Source organism: Oncorhynchus clarkii, chromosome 30, assembly GCF_045791955.1.
Source record: "Oncorhynchus clarkii lewisi isolate Uvic-CL-2024 chromosome 30, UVic_Ocla_1.0, whole genome shotgun sequence".
Lineage (NCBI taxonomy): Eukaryota > Metazoa > Chordata > Actinopteri > Salmoniformes > Salmonidae > Oncorhynchus > Oncorhynchus clarkii.
In genome coordinates, this window is record NC_092176.1 from 19,775,588 (window position 1) to 19,798,985 (window position 23,398).

The 23,398-nt window shown below is 43.5% G+C and overlaps 1 protein-coding gene across 1 annotated transcript; it reads right to left on the reverse strand.

Annotated features, from left to right (window-relative positions):
* Positions 1-2,185: 2,185 nt before the first annotated feature.
* Positions 2,186-10,887, reverse strand: LOC139389473 (rabphilin-3A-like). The gene is made up of 15 exons (XM_071136258.1): positions 10,771-10,887; positions 10,422-10,551; positions 10,151-10,234; positions 9,419-9,593; positions 7,908-8,093; positions 7,595-7,777; positions 4,946-5,025; positions 4,710-4,784; positions 4,332-4,441; positions 4,024-4,150; positions 3,867-3,923; positions 3,554-3,708; positions 3,230-3,311; positions 2,947-3,043; positions 2,186-2,840 (listed from the first exon to the last, which is right to left on the reverse strand). The coding sequence occupies exons 1-15, from the start codon at positions 10,797-10,799 to the stop codon at positions 2,710-2,712; spliced, it is 1,701 nt and encodes a 566-aa protein (XP_070992359.1). The 5' UTR covers positions 10,800-10,887; the 3' UTR covers positions 2,186-2,709.
* Between the last annotated feature and the right edge of the window lie 12,511 nt (positions 10,888-23,398).

Genomic DNA, 23,398 nt, shown 5'->3' on the forward strand with positions numbered 1-23,398 from the left:
AACACAGTTCAGACAGGCTCTCATTACTGCGTGAGCCCCTGGTTTTACCCATCAAAGGAGGAGACAGAGCACTTGGTGAAAAGGCATCACTCTATGGATGAGATTAATCTCCATTAATATTCTGCCTTCAGGAACTAGTCGGTGAGATCCATTTGTTAATGTGCCCACTGAGTGTTATCTGAGCTCTGGGTGCAGGGTCCTAGCTGTGCTCTCATCCCTGTCACATTACCAAGCTGAGGATGCTCCGAAGAGAGGCTAAAGTAGCCTGTCACATCAACTCATTTATAATCCATTGGAAACCAAATGATAACAGCAATAGTCCTAATACTCATGCAGCATAAATTAATGTATGTTGCGGTGGCCTCAGTGTTTTAAAAAAGCATTTGGAACAATGTTAAGGGTTAGAGACGTAAACCATCAAATTACAATAGAATTTGTATCTTAAAAAGTCTATGTATATATCATGAACCACAAGACGTCTCATGCATAGGGTTTTTTGAGAAACTTGCAAACATCTGTATAAATTGAGGTCATTCCATTGTATAAGGTGTGCTTTGCTTGAATTGCGGTAATTGGTCAACAGCCACACGCCAAAGCTTTGAGTGATTGGTGCAGCAGAAAAGGATGGGGCAGGAAGGGAGGGGCCCAGTGTGGGTAAAAGGGGTGGGGGTGTGTGACTGCTCCAGGCACAGAAAACACGGGTCACGAGCACAGTGCATGCAAGTTAAGCAGCACATTCTCTTACGACAGCTTTACATTGTCTTATTTAGTATGTCTAAGGTGGAGCAGGCTTTAAGTGTCAGTGAAAAATCTGATAATGTGCATTCAATGTAAAAATTGTCAGTCAGTAGACAACCTCTGTAAGCTGTCATTGTAAACCATGTGCAATAGGGAAGTACACACCTGTCATAGTAGACATCTCATTACTAGCCAGGGAATATGTTTTCCTGTCTCCTCTCTCCCTTCACCGTAAACAAAGACCTGAACCAGATGGTCAACTTTTCAGAGCAAACATTCTCATTAAAAAAATATAAAAAAATCGAACTACCTCTATAAACCAACCTGGTCTCAGAGCATTTTGTATTTTCTTTACGTAAATCCGAGACACTCCATTCAGTATGATATGGTACGTGTTGTATGGTATATATTCATTTGTGGTTTTCCATCTCCCATTTCAAATGATATGTTAAAGATTACAACTCTTATTATATGTTACGAATTTGCAAAATGCATAATATATTATGAATTTGCAAAACGTATGATATGTTAAAAATTCTAGCTAGGTGGCTAGGTGGATAACGTTAGCTAGGTGGATAACGTTAGCTAGCTGGCTAACGTAAGCTAGGCTAGGAGTTAAGGTTAAGGTTAAGTGTAGGAGTTAGGTTAAAGGGTTAAGGTTAGGGTTAACTAAAAGGGTTAAGGTTAGGGGAAGGGTTAGCTAGCATGCTAAGTAGTTGCAAAATAGCTAAAAAGTACTAAGTAGTAGAAAAGTTGCTAATTAGCTCAAATGTAAAAGTTGTCATTGATGAGATTCAAACTCGCAACCTTTGGGTTGCTAGGCATTTGCAGTATACGCTGACCCACCCCACTCTACCTTAAGTAACCATCTGTCTTATGTAACCATACCAAACGTAACATATCATGCTAATTTGAGTGTCCTGGATTTACATGTACAATGTTAAGTCTAGTCAATGAGACCAGGGTGCTATAAACAGGACTTAAATAAGGACTAAAAGTGAACACTTGACAGAAATTGAGTACATTTTGTTCTACCAGAAGTGCAATCATTCAAAATCTTTAAACTGATATTGAAAATAATAAATATGAGTTACTTAAATTGCCTATTAATTTTAGTATGTAATACGTTAAAAAACAAAGAAATATACTCTCCAAACTAAATGTCATTGAATTGATTTGTGAATCATGCCCTTTTTCATAGTCCAGAATATGTTTATCCTCAATTTCAATCAATTTCAGATCAATCTCAAGATCAGCAGCATGTGAAACATCTTCGTGAGAATGCCATAATATTCATTAGATATCATTAAATAAACAGCTGTGTGTCCTCAGAGTGTTTTCATGTGGTTTTGCGTTCTCATACAAGTGGTAATAATACCGTATGGTGTCATTTTACCAGAAATGAAGGATTACAACCTGCCAGTCTAATGAACTTCATAGTTCAATGGGTGCTGCAGATGTTATCCCACATAGAATGCCATAACATATTGCTTCGTCGTCTTTTGTGCTAGTGCATTTCAAATGGATTTTTATTTAGTTTGGGATGTGTCACGTTCAATAACACCTTCAACAGGCATGATAGTCTCAATGCAACTGTATACTGCAATGTCAAACATTAACATCATTTTTTGCCTTAAATTGTTGCTTTTGAAGGATGATTTTAAAGTATACCATGTTTTGCCTCTTGGGGAGTCCACTTGGTAGATAAGTCTCAGTAAAGGGGGAGAAATAGGAGAAGGGAATATCACACCTGGGAAACAGGGCAGGATGGAAAGGGTGCATGTGGTGGGTTGGGTTGAGGGCATGAAAGAATGACGACAGCCAGACAGGAAGACTACCGGTAAGTACAATAATACTAAAACTAAAATGAAGGTTCTTGGGGAGGTGTGGAGGGAGGTTAGACAGGGTAATGTGAGAGAGGAGAGGGGGCTGAGTGTAGAGGGAGAGGACTTAACTCATGCAAGGTGGGGGTTAGTTGCTGTTGACAGGATTCTCATTCAACAGGGTGTGCCAGCGCTCTATCTTCTTGTCCTTGTTCTTCAGGCACTCATACCAGTGCTTCAGCTGCTCCCCTTTGGCTGTGATGCCCAACTGACACCCACCTACAGCAGACCAGCAGATAGGGAGGGGAGGGTGAGAGGACTGGCACAACATGGAACAATTCAACGAGGTCTAGTAGATCTCGAATGCACCTCCTATGGATCTTACCGATGTAATCGTTGGATTTCCCAATGTCGTAGTCCCACACTGAGATGTCCAGGGTCTTCTTAGCCAGGTCGCTGTGCTTGATGTCATAGCTAAATTCCTGTAACACAACAAGTGAGAAGTCATCCCCCTCACGATCTCCAATAAATTGAATTTAAATCAGTACACAAATCAATATATTGAGGTATTGACAGACATTTAATATTAAAAGCACAAACAAAGTACTGCTGTCAGATGGTTACTTCTGTCTTGTATTATTATTGCAAGACACCAACAGGAAACTGACCTCGTTGTACTCTGGGTTCAGGGTTTTCTTCTTGATATTTGTTTTGTTCTTGGCCTTCTTCCCCATATCAGGTTTCAGGCATCTAAACACATCACATACAAGACAAACATATTTTGATGTTGTCATCCTGCATTTGGGGATAGGAAGTAAATTGCGAAACAGATGTATTCTACTGTGCAAATGAATAACTTTGACATAATTCAATTTGTTTTGATATTTGAGAGAAAAGTGAATACTTCATCATGTAAACACTGGAAAAGTGTTAGAGAAGAACGTGTGTTTGTAATCACTCCTGATAGCAATCACAGTGAAACAGACACGGACATTTCGACGAATGGGTCAGAGTATCCGTTGGCGTCCATGGAGGCCAGGTGAACGCAGCGCACCACACCCACAAGCAGGCGGTTCTGCTGGGTGCTGTACACGAGGGAGATAAGGATACGACCACGCTCCTCCACATCTCCACCATCCTTTCCACCCTGGAGAGAGCGGCGGTGAGATTGGGAAAACAGGGAGCGAAAGATGGGTAAGAGAGAATGGAAGAGTGTCATTTTATATCATATCATGAAGACATGATTTGTATGAGGACACGTAGCGGTAGTCCACATGCCCACGCATGCTGGTCATACACCAATACCTCATCCTCATAGAGCGAAATGCCTCGAGCCCCTCCAGCTGTTGCGGTCTTCTTTGTCTGTGGAAGGATATGGATATGGGTGGTCCAATCAGACATTGAAACAAATGGGACTCTTACTGTATATTTAATGTGAGAAGCAGGATGATATACTACTTACAGGGACAACTCTCTCTAGACACACGTTGAAGTTTTTCTTCTGGTTGATCTTCAGTTTCTTCAGTGCAACGCGAGTTTCTCCGATAAACTCATTATGTCCAAACTTGTCCTCATCACAGACAGAGATCCTGCATCAACCCATACAAGACATCAATAATATCCAAGACATCAATAACATCCAAAGTAAAACAATTCAGCCCTTAGATAAAACCATGTCAACAAATGGAGACAACAAGACAGGAATGTGGTTTAGTGTTGTCTTTATGTTTAGTGAACCCTGTGTTTTGTTTCTCTGCTTTCAGTATCCACCTGAGAGTCTTGCGCTGCATGTCCTCATCTGTGAGTCCGTGGTAGACCAGGGTCTCGTTCCATGCTGGGTTACGGGTGTTTCTCAGGGTTTTGGTGCGTAACTTGGTGGACTGCAGCACATGAGAGTAGATACAAGAGATCAAGATGAGGAACTTGACTTCAGCACTTATATCTGAGGCTGGATAGAGGCAATGGAGCTTCGTATGTAGTACAATGGATAATCCTTATGCCACAAGGTAGTAGGCTTGAGCTAATGGCGTGTATCATAGCATCACAGACATCATTCTCAGATTTTTCTGAATCATGACACATGCCATAATAAATACACAAGCATATGTTAACCCCCAGGTAGAAAATAAGGGAGGTGAATTCCATCACCTTACTGGCCCCTGGCAGCAGATGCAGCTTGACATATGGATCAGCCAGTCCATTGGAGTCCATGGGCTTCAGTCCCTGAGGGGAAGACAAGACAACACATACTCTTTATGTCACCAGACAGGACAGAAGGGACAAGGAGTCCCTGTAAATTTGATCTACTGCGGCAGCATCTTTTAAACACAGGCCACTTCAGTGTAATTGTCTCAGGGTGAGTAAATAAGTGCAATAGGTGGTACCTTGGCTTTAAGGATGCTGCAGTGGAGACTGTTGTTCTCCTGCTCATAAAGCAAGCTGAACTCCAGCGCGCCAAGAGTGGCTGAAAAACATCCAGGGCAGTCATTAGATCAGATAACAGACAGGGTGTCTACTCTGACTGCACTGGAACACAGACACTAGCAGTACATCTAAGACAAAAGGCACTGAGTTGTAAAGAGAGTCTAGACTAGGAAAGATTCTCAAAGTATCAGAAAACATTGAGACTGCCGGCAGTAAGAGACATGAGCTTCACGCCAGAGGGCAGACAAAAGAACAGAAGATCAGGCAGTGAACTGATAAAGGAGGGAGAAATGCATAATCCAACAGTGAATCTGCAGCCTAAATGGTCTGTAAACAGATTAAATCCATTATGCATCCGTCCACATATTAATAGAAAATTCCATTAAATAGCAGCAAAATATTATTGTAATATCAAGGAAACTAAAAATCTTAAAGGAACACATTCGGGAAAATAATGTTCTAGTTAAAAAGACAGAAATACCCCAATTCATAACAGAATATGAAAAATGTAAATAAAATAGATTGATAAGAGTAAAAAGTACTGGACATTCAGCTACAGAGCAGTTGAATGGGAGTCTATACATAGATGTGAAGGGAGGACAAAACTGAGATGATACTGATAATCAATAGGTTTAAATCTATCATCCCTTCATCTAAAACAGTAAACCCCCAACAGCTCCAAACCACCACATTGTAATGGTTGGAAGGCTAGCTTTTAAAACCTGCAACTCCAGTAGTTCAGTGCACTGAAATCTCTCTAACTCCTACCAGCCCTTACACATCCCGAGCTAATACAATTTCAAATGGCTGGAAAACATTAAGAGTACAGACAGACAACTGAAAATGCACAAATGTAATTTGTATGATATAATGCCATCTCCAGTAACTACAGTGCCTTGATACAGCCACCACCATGCTTGTAAATATGAAGAGTGGTATTCAGTGATGTGTTGTGTTGGATTGACCCCAAACATAATGCTTTGTATTAAGGACATCAAGTTAATTTCATTGCCACATTTTTTGCAGTTTTACTTTAGAGCCTTATTGCAAACAAGATGCATGTTTTGGAATATTAGGTTAGTATTGTGGAATAACTACAATGTTGTTGATCCATCCTCAGTTTTCCTGTCACAGCCATTAAACTTTGTAACTGTTTTAAAGTCACCATTGGCCTCATAGTGAAATCTCTGATTGGTTTCCTTCCTCTTCGGCAACTGAGTTAGGAAGGACGCCTTCATCTTTGTAGTGACTGGGTGTATTGATACACCATCCAAAGTGTAATTAATAACTTCACCATGCTCAAAGGGATATTCAATGTCTGCTTTTTTATTTTTATCCATCTACCAAGGTGCCCTTCTATGCGAGGCATTGGAAAACCTCCCTGGTCTTTGTGGTTGAATCTGTGTTTGAAATTCACTGCTCAACTGAGAGACCTTACATATAATTGTATGAGTGGGGTACAGAGAATAGGTAGTCATTCAAAAATCATGTTAGACACTATTATTGCAGACAGAGTCCATGGTACTTATTATATGACTTGTTAAGTACATTTTTACTTCTGAACTTATTTAGGCTTGCCATAACAATGGGGTTAAATACTTATTGAGTCAAGACATTTCAGCTCTTCCTTTTTTTAAATATATTTTTTTATTTAAAAAATAAACTGACATTGTTGGGTATTGCGTAGGCCAATGACACAAAATCTCAATGTAATCCATTTTAAATTCAGGCTGTAACACATCAAAATGTAAAAAGTCAAGGGGTGTGAATACTTCTGAAGGCACTGTAGATGCAAACAAATGATGTACTACTACCAACCCTTTATACCACTGAGCATACAGAACTAGGACATCTCTGAGTAACTGATCCTGCACAACGGGACCTGACTGTCCTAGCACTGCCCACTCCATAGATAACTACAACCAATGAAGCCTTCGCTATTTCTGCCATTTCTGCTGTAACATTTGGGAACTAATCAAACACAAGGGCAATATAGATCCCGTCAGAGCTCTCGTATCACAAATACTGGGTTCTGTGCTAAATTCCCAGACCTCAAAGTAAATTAAAGCCCCATCCCCCAGGGAGAGAGGAAAGGCTATTCACCGCTAGAGGGATGGAACATGACGTACGACTGGCATGACACGATTCCCATCACTCAAGGGAGACATTTAAAAAAATGGTTCCATTACAGTTTCTCATTACAGACTCACTATTGACTCGTTTTACATCCTCTTACACTTTACTTCTAAGATATTGATTCACATGCTTGGATAACATATGGTGGGTATCGTATATCATCTCCAATAGAGCTCCATGAATTCTACTAGAAGGATACACGTTGGCTGCTAGTATTATTAGATGATTCATATGCTTAGAATGCTACAAAGACCACCGACTCAAAAGAGTAAGAGATCAAACATGGAGATGTTACAACAGACTGGATAAAAGTGTCTGCTGAATGACTATGTAAACAAATAGAAATGCAAAGAGCAGAGTCTTTATATGTTGACTTAAAACAGCCTGGAATACGTGGAGAGAGATCGCTGAAGCAACAGACACAGAGCCCATGTTGTAGAGGTCTAAGTTGGAAGGACAAGATGGTCACTTACTGGCCTCATCTGAGTCACAGCTGTTTGCATCCTCCTCCTCCTCAGGCGGGGGTGCTTGTTGTCGAGCAGGAGGGGGGTTGTAGGCGGCAGGCTGTCTCTTCTCCTCCCGCATTGCAGGAGTCACTCTATCCTCCGCTGGAGTAGTGATAGTGGAGTAGCCACCTCCCTCCATCTCCAGTGGAGCTACAAGCACATACAAGGTAATGATTTGTTTTTTATGCGTTGGTCACTCATAATTCCATCCTCTATGAATGAAAAGTGTGTTTCAGTATTAAGGTCTGGTCTGGTGATGTGAGTCCAGCTTTTTCCCTACCCTGCTTGACTGATGCTGCTGGAGGGGGCCTGGAGCTCTGGACTGTAACAGCCTTCTGCAGCACCACTGGGCTGTTCTGGGCACCTCCCTCAGTGTAGCCAGGACTAGCCCCACCAGCGGCAATGCGAACCTCTGTCGGCTTATGGGCCACAGGTGGTTTGCCAGCACGCCCCTGTGATTCTGGTCCTGCAACACACATGCACACATGAACAAGCGTGCACACATATAGGCACACACACACACACACACGTCAATGTATCACTGAGACTACGCTGCAGTGGAATCCATAATTCTCCCTAGTCTCTGTGAATCCTTTTGATGTTGCAGTTTTTCCAATGCACAGGCATTGACCTACATACAGTACAACAAGCAGTGGCAGGCAACCTTGATCACATCATGAAGCCTGGCTTTTTACTCTACCTTTCCCCCTTACTATCTTTTATGAGGATATCTCACTACAATGGCAATGACACTGCTGCAAGTGGGAGCAGATTGCCAGGGCACCCTGGAGGTGCCAGGCATGCCCCAGCATGTACTTCCCACTACCTAACTGAAACCACCCACTCCTGGATCTGGCTGTCTGGGAGGAGGTAGCAGTGCCCATTCTGTAAAACAGATCTGGGCTTTCATGGTAAGGATGAGAAATGAATAACAGAAATAAATGTTTGGAGGGACTGGAAGCCAGTGGGAGTTCACAACATCTGATGATGTTTGTCTGATGAAACTGGAGAGATGGTGCTTTGAGAGAGTGGCTATAGGGCAAGTATGGTACTCTAATGTACAGTACTGGGTCGAGGATTGGGTTGGGATGGTAGCATGATTAGGTTCTGTTGAAGTAATACTGGTGTTGACTGAATGACTCACCTGCTCCCTGCTGGCCATAACTAGGAGCGTGACTCTCCTCTGGACTTGGGAGATAGGCAGCACAGGACACTGAGTCTTTCTCACCCCTACAAACTCTTACTTCTGCTTGGTCTTCTGTAATGTTTCGTATCCGACTTCAGCACGGGAGGCTGCTGAGGGGAGGATGACTCATAATAATGGCTGGAGAGGAGTAAATGGAATGGTTTTTCATTCCATTCCATTTATTCCATTGCAGCCATTACTATGAGCCCCTCCTCCCCAATTAAGGTGCCACCAGCCGCCTGTGGTACATGTTCATGAATTAGGACCTCTCCTGTGTGTACATTGCCCACTGGGATACGTTGCCAACAAAAGACAAAATAGGTCTGCTAAATTTAGAAATCTGAAATCAGTCTTCATCTTCGCTAAAGAACATTGTAGATACAATTCAGGCTTTCCGTTGCTTTCTTTTTCAAGTCGTTTTAGAATGTAATATTGAGTTCAGGGCAACATAATTCCCATTTAGCTATAATTAGTTCGCTGAATCTGTTTCATTCTGCCGGCTAGTTAATGAAAACAGACCAAGTCTGTATCTACTTTGCCACTCTCACAAGCCAAGAAAGCAATCAACCTGAAACAACTCCCACAGCTCTGTCTGGCCTGGTTACCTCTGGCCTGTGCCTGTGGCAGATCACCAGCAGCCCTGGGGTCAGAGGCTGCTGGCTCCTGGGGTTCTGAGGCCCGCTGGGCGCTTGACTCTCTGGACTTGGAGATGGGCATGGGCGAGGGCAGGAACTGCTTGGGGAAGCCTTTAAAGAACCAGGCACCAGATCGCTTCCACACCTAAGAGATGATGAAGAATCTTTTATCTATCAGATCCCCAATAGCTGATGCCATGACAACAGCTAGTCTCATGGGGTCCAAAAAGAATGGCCTGCGTCATACAAGCTTTAACACTGACACCTACAATCTTAGAAAAAAGGTGCTATCTAGAACCTAAAAGGGTTCTTCGGCTGTCCCCATAGCAAGAGCCCTATTTTGTTCCAGGTAGAACCATTTTTTGTTCCAGGTAGAACCCTTTTGAGTTCCATGTAGAACCCTTTACACAGAGAGTTCTACATGGAACCCAAAAGAGTTCTATCTGGAACCAAAAAGGGTTCTACTTGGAACCAAAAATGGTTCTCCTATGGGGACAGCTGAAGAACCCTTTTGGATGCCTTTTTTTGTAAGAGAGTACACTCACTGTTAATCTCCCTGATCCCTTGTCTCGCTTGAAGTGAATCGTCACTTTGTATTTTTCACCCACCATGTCTTTTAATTCACTATGACACTATGTAACATCACGCTATGACATATCCCTGTCATATCCCTGTCACCATGTGTTTCACAGAAACACTCACCTCTCGCTGTTCGCTGCAGATCTTGCAGAGCCACACAGAGCACGGCCGGCTCCCACTCTGCACTCCACACTTGGTGCACATGTGCTACATTAGAGGAGACACAGGTTCACAAAGAGGTCACAATGTCATAAATTACCGTACCATTTCATTGCTCAGGCTCTATTGTGGCCTAACATGGTCCGTAATAGCCTATCAGAGCAAAAGCTTTAGTGCCTTTGCCTTCTAGGGATGGGCCAAAAACCAATCTTTCCAACCCCCGTGCTGCACATACCTTTTTGCAGTCCTCACACACCACTGAGCTGACCCCTGGCACACCCAGCTGCTCCCCACACAGCAGACAGCGGTTCACCCCGTCCCCACACACCGTCTTCTTCATGTCATCTAGACGGTTCACCAGGCGCCTGCAGCAGTTGGGACAACTCTCATTACAGCCAATTACTAGTAGTACATAAAGTTCAGTTGGATAAATGTGGTAATGATAGTCCAACTGATTGAATAATGTTGTCTGTAATTCTATCATCTTGTGCAGCATTTATGCAGAGCTGAAAATGTAACACTCAGAGGTATGCAATGCAATGGAGCTCCAATCTATTAGCTCAGAATGTCTCTTCAGTTCTCACCCAATTCTCTCCTGCTCCATGGCCTCCATCTTCTCAGCGCGGGCGATCACACCGTTAATGATCTCCTTCTCCTCGTCAGTCAGGTCCGGAGCGCCGGGACCAGGCCTGACCTGGTTAGTCCAGTTACCCCTGACAACCACACAGGAAAACTGTCTGGGGCTGAGGCATGCATGGTTTGCTAGTCCAGGTCAAACCCTCAGACATGCAGTGTGAAATCTAATGTACATGCAAAATAACACTCAAACAGAAGAGTGGACAAATAGACAGCGGTATGCAATAGACAAATAGACAGCGATATGCAATAGACAAAGAGACAGCGGTATGCAATAGACAAATAGACAGCGGTATGCAATAGACAAAGAGACAGCGGTATGCAATAGACAAATAGACAGCGGTATGCAATAGACAAAGAGACAGGACGTAATACAAATAATACCATAATGGCATAATGCACATTTGCACATTGTACCAACACCCCGTCATTGTGTCCGAAACATATGTGAACATACAATCATTCACAAGTGAATCTACACTTACCTATAAACATACCGTACATACACAAACACACACTATAATAGTAGATTGGAGCAGTGCAGAGGGGGGAAGATAAGAGAGATGGAGTGAGAGCTTTTCTACTTACTGTTCCTTATCACTGAGTCCCAGCCAGGGCAGAGATGAGAAGAAAACAGACAGGAGAGGAAAAAATTGATTATTTCCTGGGAAGGCATGGAAGGGTTAACTGCACCATGAAGGGTTAACTGCACCATGCAGCAGGCAGCTGTGCCCGGCGATTCCCGCAGGGTGCTTAGTGTACCCAGTGTTCCTGCTGTTCTGCCACCAGTTCTTACTTGGCATGCATGCTCCTCTGCCTGTCGTTGGGTACCCAGCGGTCCGAGCTACCGCCCATCACTGCGTCCGTCATGGCTGCTGCACTATAGCCCTCTGCAGGTGGACACACACAGAGATGAGACACACACAGTTAAATGATAAATGCTACATACAAGAACTTCTTATACTGAAAAAATATATAAACTTTATGAGATGAAATAAAAGATCCCAGAAATGTTTGTTTTGTTTACATTTAGATTACATCCCTGTTAGTGAGCAATTCTCCCTTGCCAAAATAATCCATCCACCTGACAGGTGAGGCATATCAAGAAGCTGATTAAACAGCATGATAATTACACAGGTACACCTTGTGCTGGGCACAATAAAAGAGCACTCTAAAATGTGCAGTTTTGTCACAACACAATGCCACAGATGACTCAAGTTTTGAGGGACCGTACAATTGGCTTGCTGACTGCAGGAATGACCACCAGAGCTGTTGCCAGATAATTTAATGTTCATTTTTCTACCATAAGCCGCCCCCAACGTCATTTTAGAGAATTTGGCAGTACGTCCAACCAGCCTGTTCAGTGTTGTAACCGACTTCAGTGGCCAAATGCTCACCTTCGATGGCCACTGGCACGCTGAAGAAGTGTGCTCTTCACAGATAAATCCCGGTTTCAACTGTACCGGGAAGATGGCAGACAGCGTGTATAGCGTTGTGTGGGTGAGCGGTTTGCTGATGTCAACGTTGTGAACAGAGTGCCCCATGGTGGCGGTGGGTTTATGGTATGGGCAGGCATAAGCTACGGACAACGAACACAATTGCATTTTATCTATGGCAATTTAAGAGATACCGTAACGAGATCCTGAGGCCCATTGCCGTGGCATTCATACGCTGCCATCCCCTCATGTTTCACCATGATAATGGACGACCCCATGTTGCAAGGAGCTGTACACAATTCCTGGAATCTGAACATTTCCCTGTTCTTCCAAGGCCTGCATACTCAACAGACATGTCACCCATTGAGCATGTTTGGGATGCTCTGGATCGACGTGTACGACAGCGTGTTCCAGTTCCTGCCAATATCCAGAAACGAAGAGGAGTGGGACAACATTCTACAGGCTACAATCAACAGCCTGATCAACTCTATGCGAAGGAGATGTGTTGCACTGCATGAGACAAATGATGGTCACACCAAATGTTGACTGGTTTTCTGATCCACACCCCTACCTTTTTTTAAAGGTACTGTATCTGTTACCAACAGAGCCATAGCTGTATTTACAGTCATGTGAAATCCATAGATTAGGGCCTCATTTATTTATTTAAATGGATTGATTTCCTTATATGAAATGTAACTCAAAATTGTTGCATGTTGCGTTTATATTTTTGTTCAGTGTAGCTACAGAGACTCATTGCCCTAAATCACTTAGGCTGTATTTTAAGATGTGCAATAACGTTCTGTGATATCTTCATTGGAAACAACATGAACAATTCTCCTCTTGTCACACATTAAATGAATATGGGTCACACATTGTTAAGATTATTACGCTGAATTGTTTAATCAAAGTTATCTTCTCATCTTTACCACAACTCAAATCAACCCATGAAATCCATGCAGGAAAGAATAACTAACTGTCAATTGACACAATTTATTGACGGTCACATTTAATCTCCCCTGCTTATGCAGCACTGACTTCAGCACTAATATTGCTGCACTCTCATCAGCAGGCAGAACCCTCTGTCTGCTCCAAGTGTGTGGGCCAGGATTGCAATGGCCTTGAATTGGCTTGTCACCACACACACTTACTCTAATTGATGTAAGAGTCTGATACTGATACAGTACATTACGATACCAACAAGGGCTATGAATAGCAATCATATCAGCCGTGATCTGTGTAAACTCTTATGGTAACAATCGATAAACCATGTCTCCCAATGTCTAGCCAATTCCTACAGTACAATTCATGTTTATGTGCCACAGTGAGGCAACCACAGCAAAGTGACAAAAAGATACCTGCAGAAATCAATAGGAGTTTAGTGAACTGAATGTACCTGTATGCACCGGGTGTGTGTAGGTGCACGTTCACGAGACTCAAAACTCCTAAGGGCCACCACCAGGCAGAACGAGGAGCGACACCCAACCAGCAACAAGGCGGGTCCTCGGGGAATGAGCAGGGTGGGGAGGGTCAACAATCCTCTTTCCACAGCAGCCTGTCTCCGTTTTAGAGGCTCCTCCTTCCAAGGCTGACGATAGCAGGGAACTGAGATGTGATGTGGCGTGATTGAAGAGAGCGAGGGTGAGACAGAAAAAGAGAGAGAATAAAGAAAGTGTAAGGAAGGAGGGAAAAGAAAAATCATTCAATCTAATTTGTCTTCAGTTTGCTCCGATTACTCCACAGAACTCCAGATGAGCACTGCAGAACATAGCTAGAAGTGAGTGAGAGAGAGAGAGAGAGAGAGAGAGAGAGAGAGAGAGAGAGAGAGAGAGAGAGAGAGAGAGAGAGAGAGAGAGAGTGCGGGGTGATGCTGATCTGCAGTATTAACTCCTGTAGGCTAAACACTCCAACTTATTCTGATACTGCTTGTTCATTGAAATCACCAGCAGAATGCACAACCATTTCCATGTGGGAGGATGCCTTATTGTATTAGCCTGGAACCTGTCACACTATGCAAATGTAGACTACAGTAAGTGCACCCGGCATTCATTCATTATTTCCACTGTCCAGCTCGCGAAGGGAACAACATAAATGTATAACACTGTATACACCCCATAGGCTGAGTCTCACAACTATGATTCTCCTTTACTGCACACAAAATGAATCATCCTCTTTTGTTCAGGATGGTTATCCTGGGGAGGCAGATAGAGAGAGAGGAGAGGAGGGGGAGCAGAGGTGGAGAGATACTCAGACATACACTACACAGACACTGGACGAGCAGCTCTCACCCAGACAAAGCTTTGTATCGCTGCAGATAGACACTGTTGCGTCACTGGGGTGAGTGTGCAAGAGAAAACGCCTCAGCCGAAGTAGGTTTCCTGTCAGTGTTGGCTGCACGGAGCTCATTAGCAGAGACCTTCAGGGGACTGATTCAGAGAAAGGACACGACATGCTGGTCAACAGCCTTCAACAGCCTTCAACAGCTTTCTCTTTCTGTCTCAATAAGTATGATGCAGGGTTGGCACTTAGTCTGAATCATCTTTACTATGACCCTCATTCAGTGTTGGAGAGTCAACCAGCTCGTCATTCATTCATCTCATTTAGTGTTGGAGAGTCAACCAGCTCGTCATTCATTCATCTCATTCAGTGTTGGAGAGTCAACCAGCTCGTCATTCATTCATCTCATTCAGTGTTGGAGAGTCAACCAGCTCGTCATTCATTCATCTCATTCAGTGTTGGAGAGTCAACCAGCTCGTCATTCATTCATCTCATTCAGTGTTGGAGAGTCAACCAGCTCGTCATTCATTCATCTCATTCAGTGTTGGAGAGTCAACCAGCTCGCCATTCATTCATCTCATTCAGTGTTGGAGAGTCAACCAGCTCGTCATTCATTCATCTCATTCCGGGTTCGGAGAGTCAACCAGCTCGTCATTCATTCATCTCATTCAGTGTTGGAGAGTCAACCAGCTCGTCATTCATTCATCTCATTCAGTGTTGGAGAGTCAACCAGCTCGCCATTCATTCATCTCATTCAGTGTTGGAGAGTCAACCAGCTCGCCATTCATTCATCTCATTCAGTGTTGGAGAGTCAACCAGCTCGTCATTCATTCATCTCATTCAGTGTTGGAGAGTCAACCAGCTCGTCATTCATTCATCTCATTCAGTGTTAGTCAACCAGCTCGCCATTCATTCATCTCATTCAAGTGAGTCAGTCAGGCTGTGTATTGTGCCTTGAGAAGAAGCTGGCATTTTCTCCTGCATTTTTCCAAATGACGGGGGTCTGAGAGCCAGCACTGCGCACTGCACAGCACAGCGGTGCCTGGGGACAGGAGAAACAACCATGCAGAACCATGTGAAGCTGTGCCAGAAAAGAATAATGGAAGACAGAGGGTGAGATGGGGGAGGAGAAAGAGAGGCGGAGACATGGAGGAAACCTGAGCACCAACATCGTTGTCTCCTTCGTCATTAATATCACTCATCCCCTCATATAGGGGTGGAAAGGACCCATTTAGAAACCTGTGACTCAAAGTGACTAACAGGATAGTCCATAGGCCTACTAGTGTGTGTCATTTAGGAGCCCAGCCTCACGTCCCCTCCAACCCAACCTGCTCGCAGGGGAGAGATAAAACGTGTTTCCAGCAATGTTCCAATGGTGTTCCTGAACTACTTGAATGTACAGCTGTAAAACAAAGGGGAAAAAGATTTCAAACACTACTAGGTATAGAATGACTAGCTTGCTCCCTCCCATTGTAGTATGAATTGGACACTGACTATAAAACTTGCTTTGATCTTTAAAAACTGGGGAGGGTGAGACATGAGAGGCTTTTTGAGATACATCATACAGTAAGTACCCTTACTGAAGCTCTGACTGCAATGGACACACCGCTCTGCCAAGACACACTCTCTCTCTCTCTCTCTCTCTCTCTCTCATAACAGGGAGCTGACTACCTTGCATCTTTTTATTACAGCACACAGCACAATATCAAGATCATTATGATCACAATCACTTCCTTTCATTTCCAAATGGCACTGGGTTATGTCCCACCTTTATATCATTTTTAATTGAGATACACCATTACAGGAGTCCTTCTGCACTGAATTTCCAGCGTAAGAATTCCTCTGCCCTGCTCTGAGACAAGAGAGAAATGCCTTAAGTGGGTTAATGAGACTCTGAGATCAATGCAAACTCCCACGATTGGTTTTAGTTTAATTAATCATTCATCGGGGTAGTGTTCCTATTGTGACTCACAGAATTGAAAGTTATTTAGGGGTGGAGCTTGAAAAAGCCTGTGTCCGGCTTCAGGGCACTGCTGCTACAGCCGCCAGCCACCACCCACCTACCTACATGGCTTGCCATTGGCTGTTGTTGACTCATCATTCCACCAAGAATCACACTATAACCATAAGTGAATTTACATTACACACACAATAGATATTGATTTGAGAAGCACAAAAGCACACTTTCCCACATGAAATATTACATTTCTGCCATTAAGTTGCTATATGCTAAGAAAGGACCACCATGCTCTCAGAATCTTCAGTAAGTCTACCACAGAACCAGCTGCTGAAGGGCTTGTGCCTCTGCTCTGCCTCTGTCTGTCAACCACACCCTCCTTATGCTGAGCTGAGCTGGCCTTTTAGCCATAAAAACCTGGAAAAATGTTAGCAGAGGACTAACAAAAGCCATTAGGAAAAAAACACACTGATTGGTTGGCACAGGATGTTGCCCTGTAAAGACCACTTGTGTGTAGCAGTGCTGACAAGTCCCCCAAGCCCACCCCTTATTAAACTTTTTTCCCACTATCAAACCGAACCATACCATTCTGCATGTTACAGTGGACAGGGTAGGAATGTTTTATTGGGGTGGTTACAGCAATATTCTTGCTGGTTTCAGCACAGTGGCACTGATTGAGGACTCAACCAGCCAATTCTCTACATTAAAAAAAAGCACACGCTACTGTTGTTGGCAGTAGTGAGCGCAGCTGCAGAGATGCTTGGTAGTGGGGTCCTGGACCAGAGCCTTTGGCATCACTGATCTGTGTGGGTAGGTGGGAGGTAGTCAGGACTCCTGGGGTGTGCACCGATGGGCCTCCAGGGTGGCGCAGTGGTCTAAGGCACTGCATCGCAGCGCTAGCTGTGCCACCAGAGACTCTGGGTTCGCGCCCAGGCTCTGTCGCAGCCGGCCGTGACCGGGAGGTCCGTGGGGAGACGCACAATTGGCCTAGCGTCGTCCGGATTAGGGAGGGTTTGTCTCATCGCGCACCAGCGACTCCTGTAGTGGGCTGGGTGCCATGCACGCTAACCAAGGCCGCCAGGTGCATGGTATTTCCTCCGACACATTGGTGCGGCTGGCTTCCGGGTTGGATGCGCGCTGTGTTAAGAAGCAGTGCAGCTTGGTTGGGTTGTGTTCCGGAGGACGCATGGCTTTCGACCTTCGTCTCTCCCGAGCCCGTACGGGAGTTGTAGCGATGAGACAATTTTACTAACAATTGGATACCATGAAAAGGGGGTCAAATTTTAAAATATATATATATATTAAAAAAAGAGAGTGGAAGAAGCCCAGAGAGTCCTTGTCTTGTTTGCCCTCACACAATTTTACCCCCCTTTACCCCCTTCTCCTATGCCCTCACACACAAATGCTCCGTTCATGGAAATGAACATTTCCATTTCAGAATATGAAAGTTTCTGGCGAAAAACATAATTATATTTCAGTGATAAGAAGCACTGAAGCATCCAACGGGCAATGGGCTTGATGCAGCCAATCTTTAAAAAGCTTTCTTTACAGAAGTGTTTGTATATCAGTCATGGTATTTCCTTGAAAGGTACTCTGAAATAACCTTTTTCCTACTCTTCAACAAAGCAGTGGTTTCTGTTTGGGAAGCTTTTCTTTGGGCTTTCTTAACTATCAGATTATCAATGAAACAATTTCATATAACAACATGTGGAACGAACATGCCTCTCCGACATGTAGAACAACTCTATTTGTGGAATTTTTATCTTCAGTGTTTGGCAACTGAATGTGGTTATACCTACATCCATTACTTGATGCTGAAATTACATTTTGAATATTTTTATGAGGTTTGATGAATGATTTACATGGTCAGAGTCACTCTCCCATGCTCATACTCACTTTGTCTCATTCATCATCTAACTTCCACTCCCTACGTTATCCTTAAATCTAATCAACTTTCTCATTATAACCCATGAAACGCCGCATTCCAAAATTGTATCTTTGTCATTGGGATCAAAGAGTGCTTCTGGCGTTAATGTGTTCTGGGGAAATGGGCAGGGGACTGGGGAGACCATTGGTTTGAATGAAAGGCCCATTCTCCGTCAGCCCAGCAGGAGAGGGGGGTGAGATGGGGAGATAGCAACCCTGAGGCCTACATATGGACAGAACTGTAAAGCACTGCACCAAGTAACCCTCTACTGCAGGACGAAAACTTCGCTCAGCATTTCTTAATTATTTACAACTCCCACCCCATCCTCCACTGCTCCTCACTCCAGTGAAGTGGGTTCTCTTTCTCCTTTTTAAGGCCTTAGTGTGCACTTTAGTTATTCATTACTCTATCTGCAAGACATTGTGTGTCTGAACACGTACAGTGGGCTCTGGGGGGAAAGGAAGAAGGAGAAAAAATGATGCGATAAAGGAGAGCTTGGCAGGAAGGAGGGATGGGGGAGGACAGGAAAGGGGCTTCTTTTGGGAGCCTGTTGGTATGCCAGTTGATGAGAGATGTGGCTGTGGTTTAGCGGAGGGGAGGGGCTCTTCCAGGTCTAGGACATACAGTACATGTCACATATGGTGCTCTTCGACCGTACCACCAGTGTTACACTAGTGTACTGTATACACCCAAATGTTATAATAGGGAAATAGTGTTTCCATAGTTAGGGCTGACACTGAGACTTGTGAAGAGAGTCATTGTAAATAATTTGTTCTGAACTGACTTGCCTAGTTAAATAAAGATTCAATTAAATAAATGAAAATAAAAGGAGCAGAATCAACAACCTCTGCATAATCAAAACAGTTGCTTTGTGAGAAGCTGTTAAAGTTCACAGTTAGCCATTTTTATGTAAATGTCATCAGAAAAATACAAGAGGCCTGGCTTTGGCTCCAAGTGAGAGCATATCCGCCGGAGCCATGGCCCAGTGAGACACGGCTGCCGACCTGCGTAGATGGAAAGTTTGAGCCTTTTGGGTAAAGCACTGGGGTAAATCCTGTATATGGAAATGTGCCATACAGTATTAGCCCTGTTTTCAGTCATATGAACGGGTCAGCAGGGACCATCTGTGTGGCCATCTGTGAGGAACAAAGAGGCAGCTTCACCTCTCTTCGGATGAGAGAGGATGGCCCTCCCTAGGTCTCACAGCCACCACCACTTCCACTAGGGAGGCATATTTCCAAATTCAGCCCCTTTGGGTAACAAACAGGAAAGACCCTCCTGTGACCAACAAGCACTTGCGCTGTCGCTACCCTGCAGACATGGCAATTTCATCCAAATAAAGCCAATGAGAGAGGGGATTGGAGAGGGTTGGCACACAAACACATACAAATGAAAAGTACACACTCACACACATACTGTACAAACAACACTTCACACATAAATAGGATGCAATTGTACCTATGGTATCTTAGCATGATGAAAACAAATACAAATCTACAGGCATCTTCAGCAAAAATCTATTCAATTCCAACATTATATGTTGCATGTGTAGGCCAATTTAAATTGAGTCATTGAACAATTGCAATCTTGACTTTGGTAACCTGAAAATGCTAACATTATGCAGACACCATTCATCATAAAGGCAGCATCCACCTGATTATATTTCAGGATGGGCTCCTCGTCCCTCATGTGGTCTCAGCTCATAGTCTGGTGACTCATCCTTGCCGTATACCAGAAGTGAGAAGAGGGACGTGGAGATTAAACTAGAGTTGCGAGTCATTTTCCACTCATTTCCTCACTACCTCTCTCCATCTCAGGAAGACAAGCATAATCAGATGTGCATGGGGCATTACATTAAACCACGCATCTTCCAATGTCAAAATCTCGTGGCTTATATTGTTACTCACAAGCCTTGAAATATGGCTATTAAACTAGACATGTTTGTACGTGGCCTAAGTGGAGGAGGGAAATAGAATCGCATCCCTTTCTGTCTTTATTGTCTCTCTGAGGATAATGGCGATGCCTCTGGTGGGCCCCCGGCTGTTCTGCTGGAAATCAGCCATGAGGAGCTGGCACACTTCAGCTGCTGGCTATCTGACACTCCCTCTGGCCCCGCCAGAAAACTAGCAGGTACCATGTCCCTGAGTGTTTTTCAACAGATCCCTGTTTGCAAACAAAGAGCCCCCTCGCACCCACAGGTCTCTCTTGAAAAAAAGATTTTCATCTCAAGGAGACTAACCTAGTTAAATGTTTATTTGATTTTATTTAACCTTTATTTAACTAGCCAAGTCAGTTTAACCTTAATCAACAAATAAAGTTTAAATATATTTTAAAAACATACACCGAAAGACGATCTAGAATTTAGCTATTCAGATAGGAGGGACAGGTGTATAGGTTAAAGTTTAAGTGGCTTGTTTGTAATGAAAGTTGCTCAGTTGGCCTCAATTCTGACCCTGAGGCATTCCTCTTGATGTGACATGTTGGGTCCTGACTCCTGACATTCATGTTCAACCTGTTTAAGTACAGCTTAAGTTGCAGTGATGTGACAAGACAGGGAGATATGTTACGATCTGACTGTGTTGCATGTACTCACTCCTCAGCTTCCTCCCATCAAACAGCCTCAACCGTACAGCAGGATGATGAATACATCAATTGTGCACTGAAGCAGAGTGTATTGACAAACTGGTAGGGATTGCAATCTGCTTCAATTATCAATTCAAAAAACAGATTCCACATGCAAAGATTGATTATTTATTTATATGGATTTTGACATTTTGGGTGAGGTTGTCAGTCAGCTTTTCTTGAACATTTAATGACCTGTGATAGGACACGCTTTGATTAAAAAAGGTAGTTTCAGCAGTTTGATTACAAGGGAAACCCCTTGGTGACAGATTTGATGATAAGCTTAGGCAGTACCACTCAACACTCACTCCCTCTCTACAATTACCCCATTAGGAAAGGCTTTTGATGAGCCAACTGTCTTAATGACCTGTCACTTGGTGATGTAGTGGGATCAGCAGTGGTCCTCTCCATCGCCACAGCTTAGGTTGGTCTGTCTATTCTGCTAAAGGGTTGCCAGTGGCAACATAAGAGGGCCTGTTATCCTCCGTTAATTTTAGAACAATCGTATCTATTGGACTGAGTCTGCAGTTGATTCTCTCTATTGGGGTGTGAGCCACTTGTCAAAGATTCAACCCTCATCAAAGCCAGGCTATAGATATGGCCAGTTCTGATTCTAAACCTCTCTTTTGGGTGGACTGTGGAGTTATTGTTTCATCAATGGCCCTTCTCTTCATCACCACAGTAGCTTTCGGAGAGCTGTGATAACAAGTGTCCAGGGGAACCCACTCTGTCAATCGATCCTGATCCCACGCCTTGATGATCCTTAGAGGAGTACAAAGAAAAACATCTCACTCCCTTTGGACATGGAGACACAACACACACATAACCAGTCATATAGCTATCCAATCAACAAACTGTGTACAGCAGTCATGTACGTAAAAAAAATACACAAATTCATGCTCAGAAATCAAATACAATATTATACAGTTCAGGCTTTTATCTTTCCCCAAATATGGATTTCCGAGGAACATGAAGAAGAGGAACAGAACTACCTTTACCATCTGTGACCATGGTAACAGGGAGATCAGAAGAAGAAAGTCGGATTGATAAAATACTGTGTGTGTGTGTGTGTGTGTGTGTGTGTGTGTGTGTGTGTGTGTGTGTGTGTGTGTGTGTGTGTGTGTGTGTGTGTGTGTGTGTGTGTGTGTGTGTGTGTGTGTGGGGGGGGGGGGGGGGGGGTACGTGTGTGCATGAGTGTACGTGTGCGTGCATCACGTTAAATCTAAATTCAGAGGAAAAATAAATAAGGGTACAAAACACATGGCTAATTACTAATGACTAGTGTGCTTGGAAAAACTCTGAGCCTGAATTTCAACCCTTAATAATGCCTCCAGCCTGATGGCCTTCCTTCAGTCCTAGAAGTAGAATCGAACAAGAACCAGTCCCTTAAGAAAGCATGGTCTAAGGAAACAAACCCAAAGATACTGGAATATGGGTACATCTGCCTTCCAGCCTTAAATTATGTAGTTCGCTTGCAGAGCACTTATCTGTCTCTTTCCAATCTTTTTTTCTACCTCTTTCATGACCACCTCTCTCTCTCTGTCTCTCTCTCTCTCTCTCTCTCTCTCTGAGAGAAGAAGCCACTGCTCCAAAACCACCATAAAAAAGCCAGACTACAGTTTGCAACTGCACATGGGGACAAAGATTGTACTTTTTGGAGAAATGTCCTCTAGTCTGATGAAACAAAAGGTGTGGCAAAATGGCTTAAGTACAACAAAGTCAGGGTATTGGAGTGGCCATCACAAAGCCCTGACCTCAATCCCATAGAAAATCTGTGGGCAGAACTGAAAAAGTGTGTGTGAGCAAAAAGGCCTACAAACCTGACTCGGTTACACCAGCTCTGTCAGGAGGAATGGGCCAAAATTCACCCAACTTATTGTGGGAAGCTTGTGGAAAGCTACCTGAAACATTTGACCCAAGAGAAACTATTTAAAGTCAATGCTACCAAATACTAATTGAGTGTATGTAAACTTCTGACCCACTGGGAATGTGATGAAAGAAATAAAAGCTGAAATAAATCATTCTCCCTACTATTATTCTGACATTTCACATTCTTAAAATAAAGTGGTGATCCTAACTGACCTAAAGACAGGGCATTTTTAAAAGGATTAAATGACAGGATTTGTGAAAAACTGAGTTTAAATGTATTTGACTAAGGTGTATGTAAACTTCCGACTTCAACTGTAGAAGGGATTGATGGGACGTGTAGGGATAGGACGGTAATATGGTGTGGTGTTTTTAATGCCCATAAAGAAATCTGGAGAAGTACGCATTCAGATAACAATAGTAGTATAGTCGAAGAATTTATGATTAGTGTGTTCAACTGTATATATACTGTATATACCAAACATTAGGAACAC

Excerpts from the sequence above, each read along its gene's own strand:
- LOC139389473 (XM_071136258.1), bottom strand. The coding sequence starts at position 10,799 with ATGGAGGCCATGGAGCAGGAGAGAATTGG. Across the intron at positions 3,709-3,866 it reads TTTCGCTCTATGAGGATGAG|GGTGGAAAGGATGGTGGAGA; the intron begins GTATTGGTGTAT and ends CGCTCTCTCCAG. Across the intron at positions 2,841-2,946 it reads GAAATCCAACGATTACATCG|GTGGGTGTCAGTTGGGCATC; the intron begins GTAAGATCCATA and ends GGTCTGCTGTAG.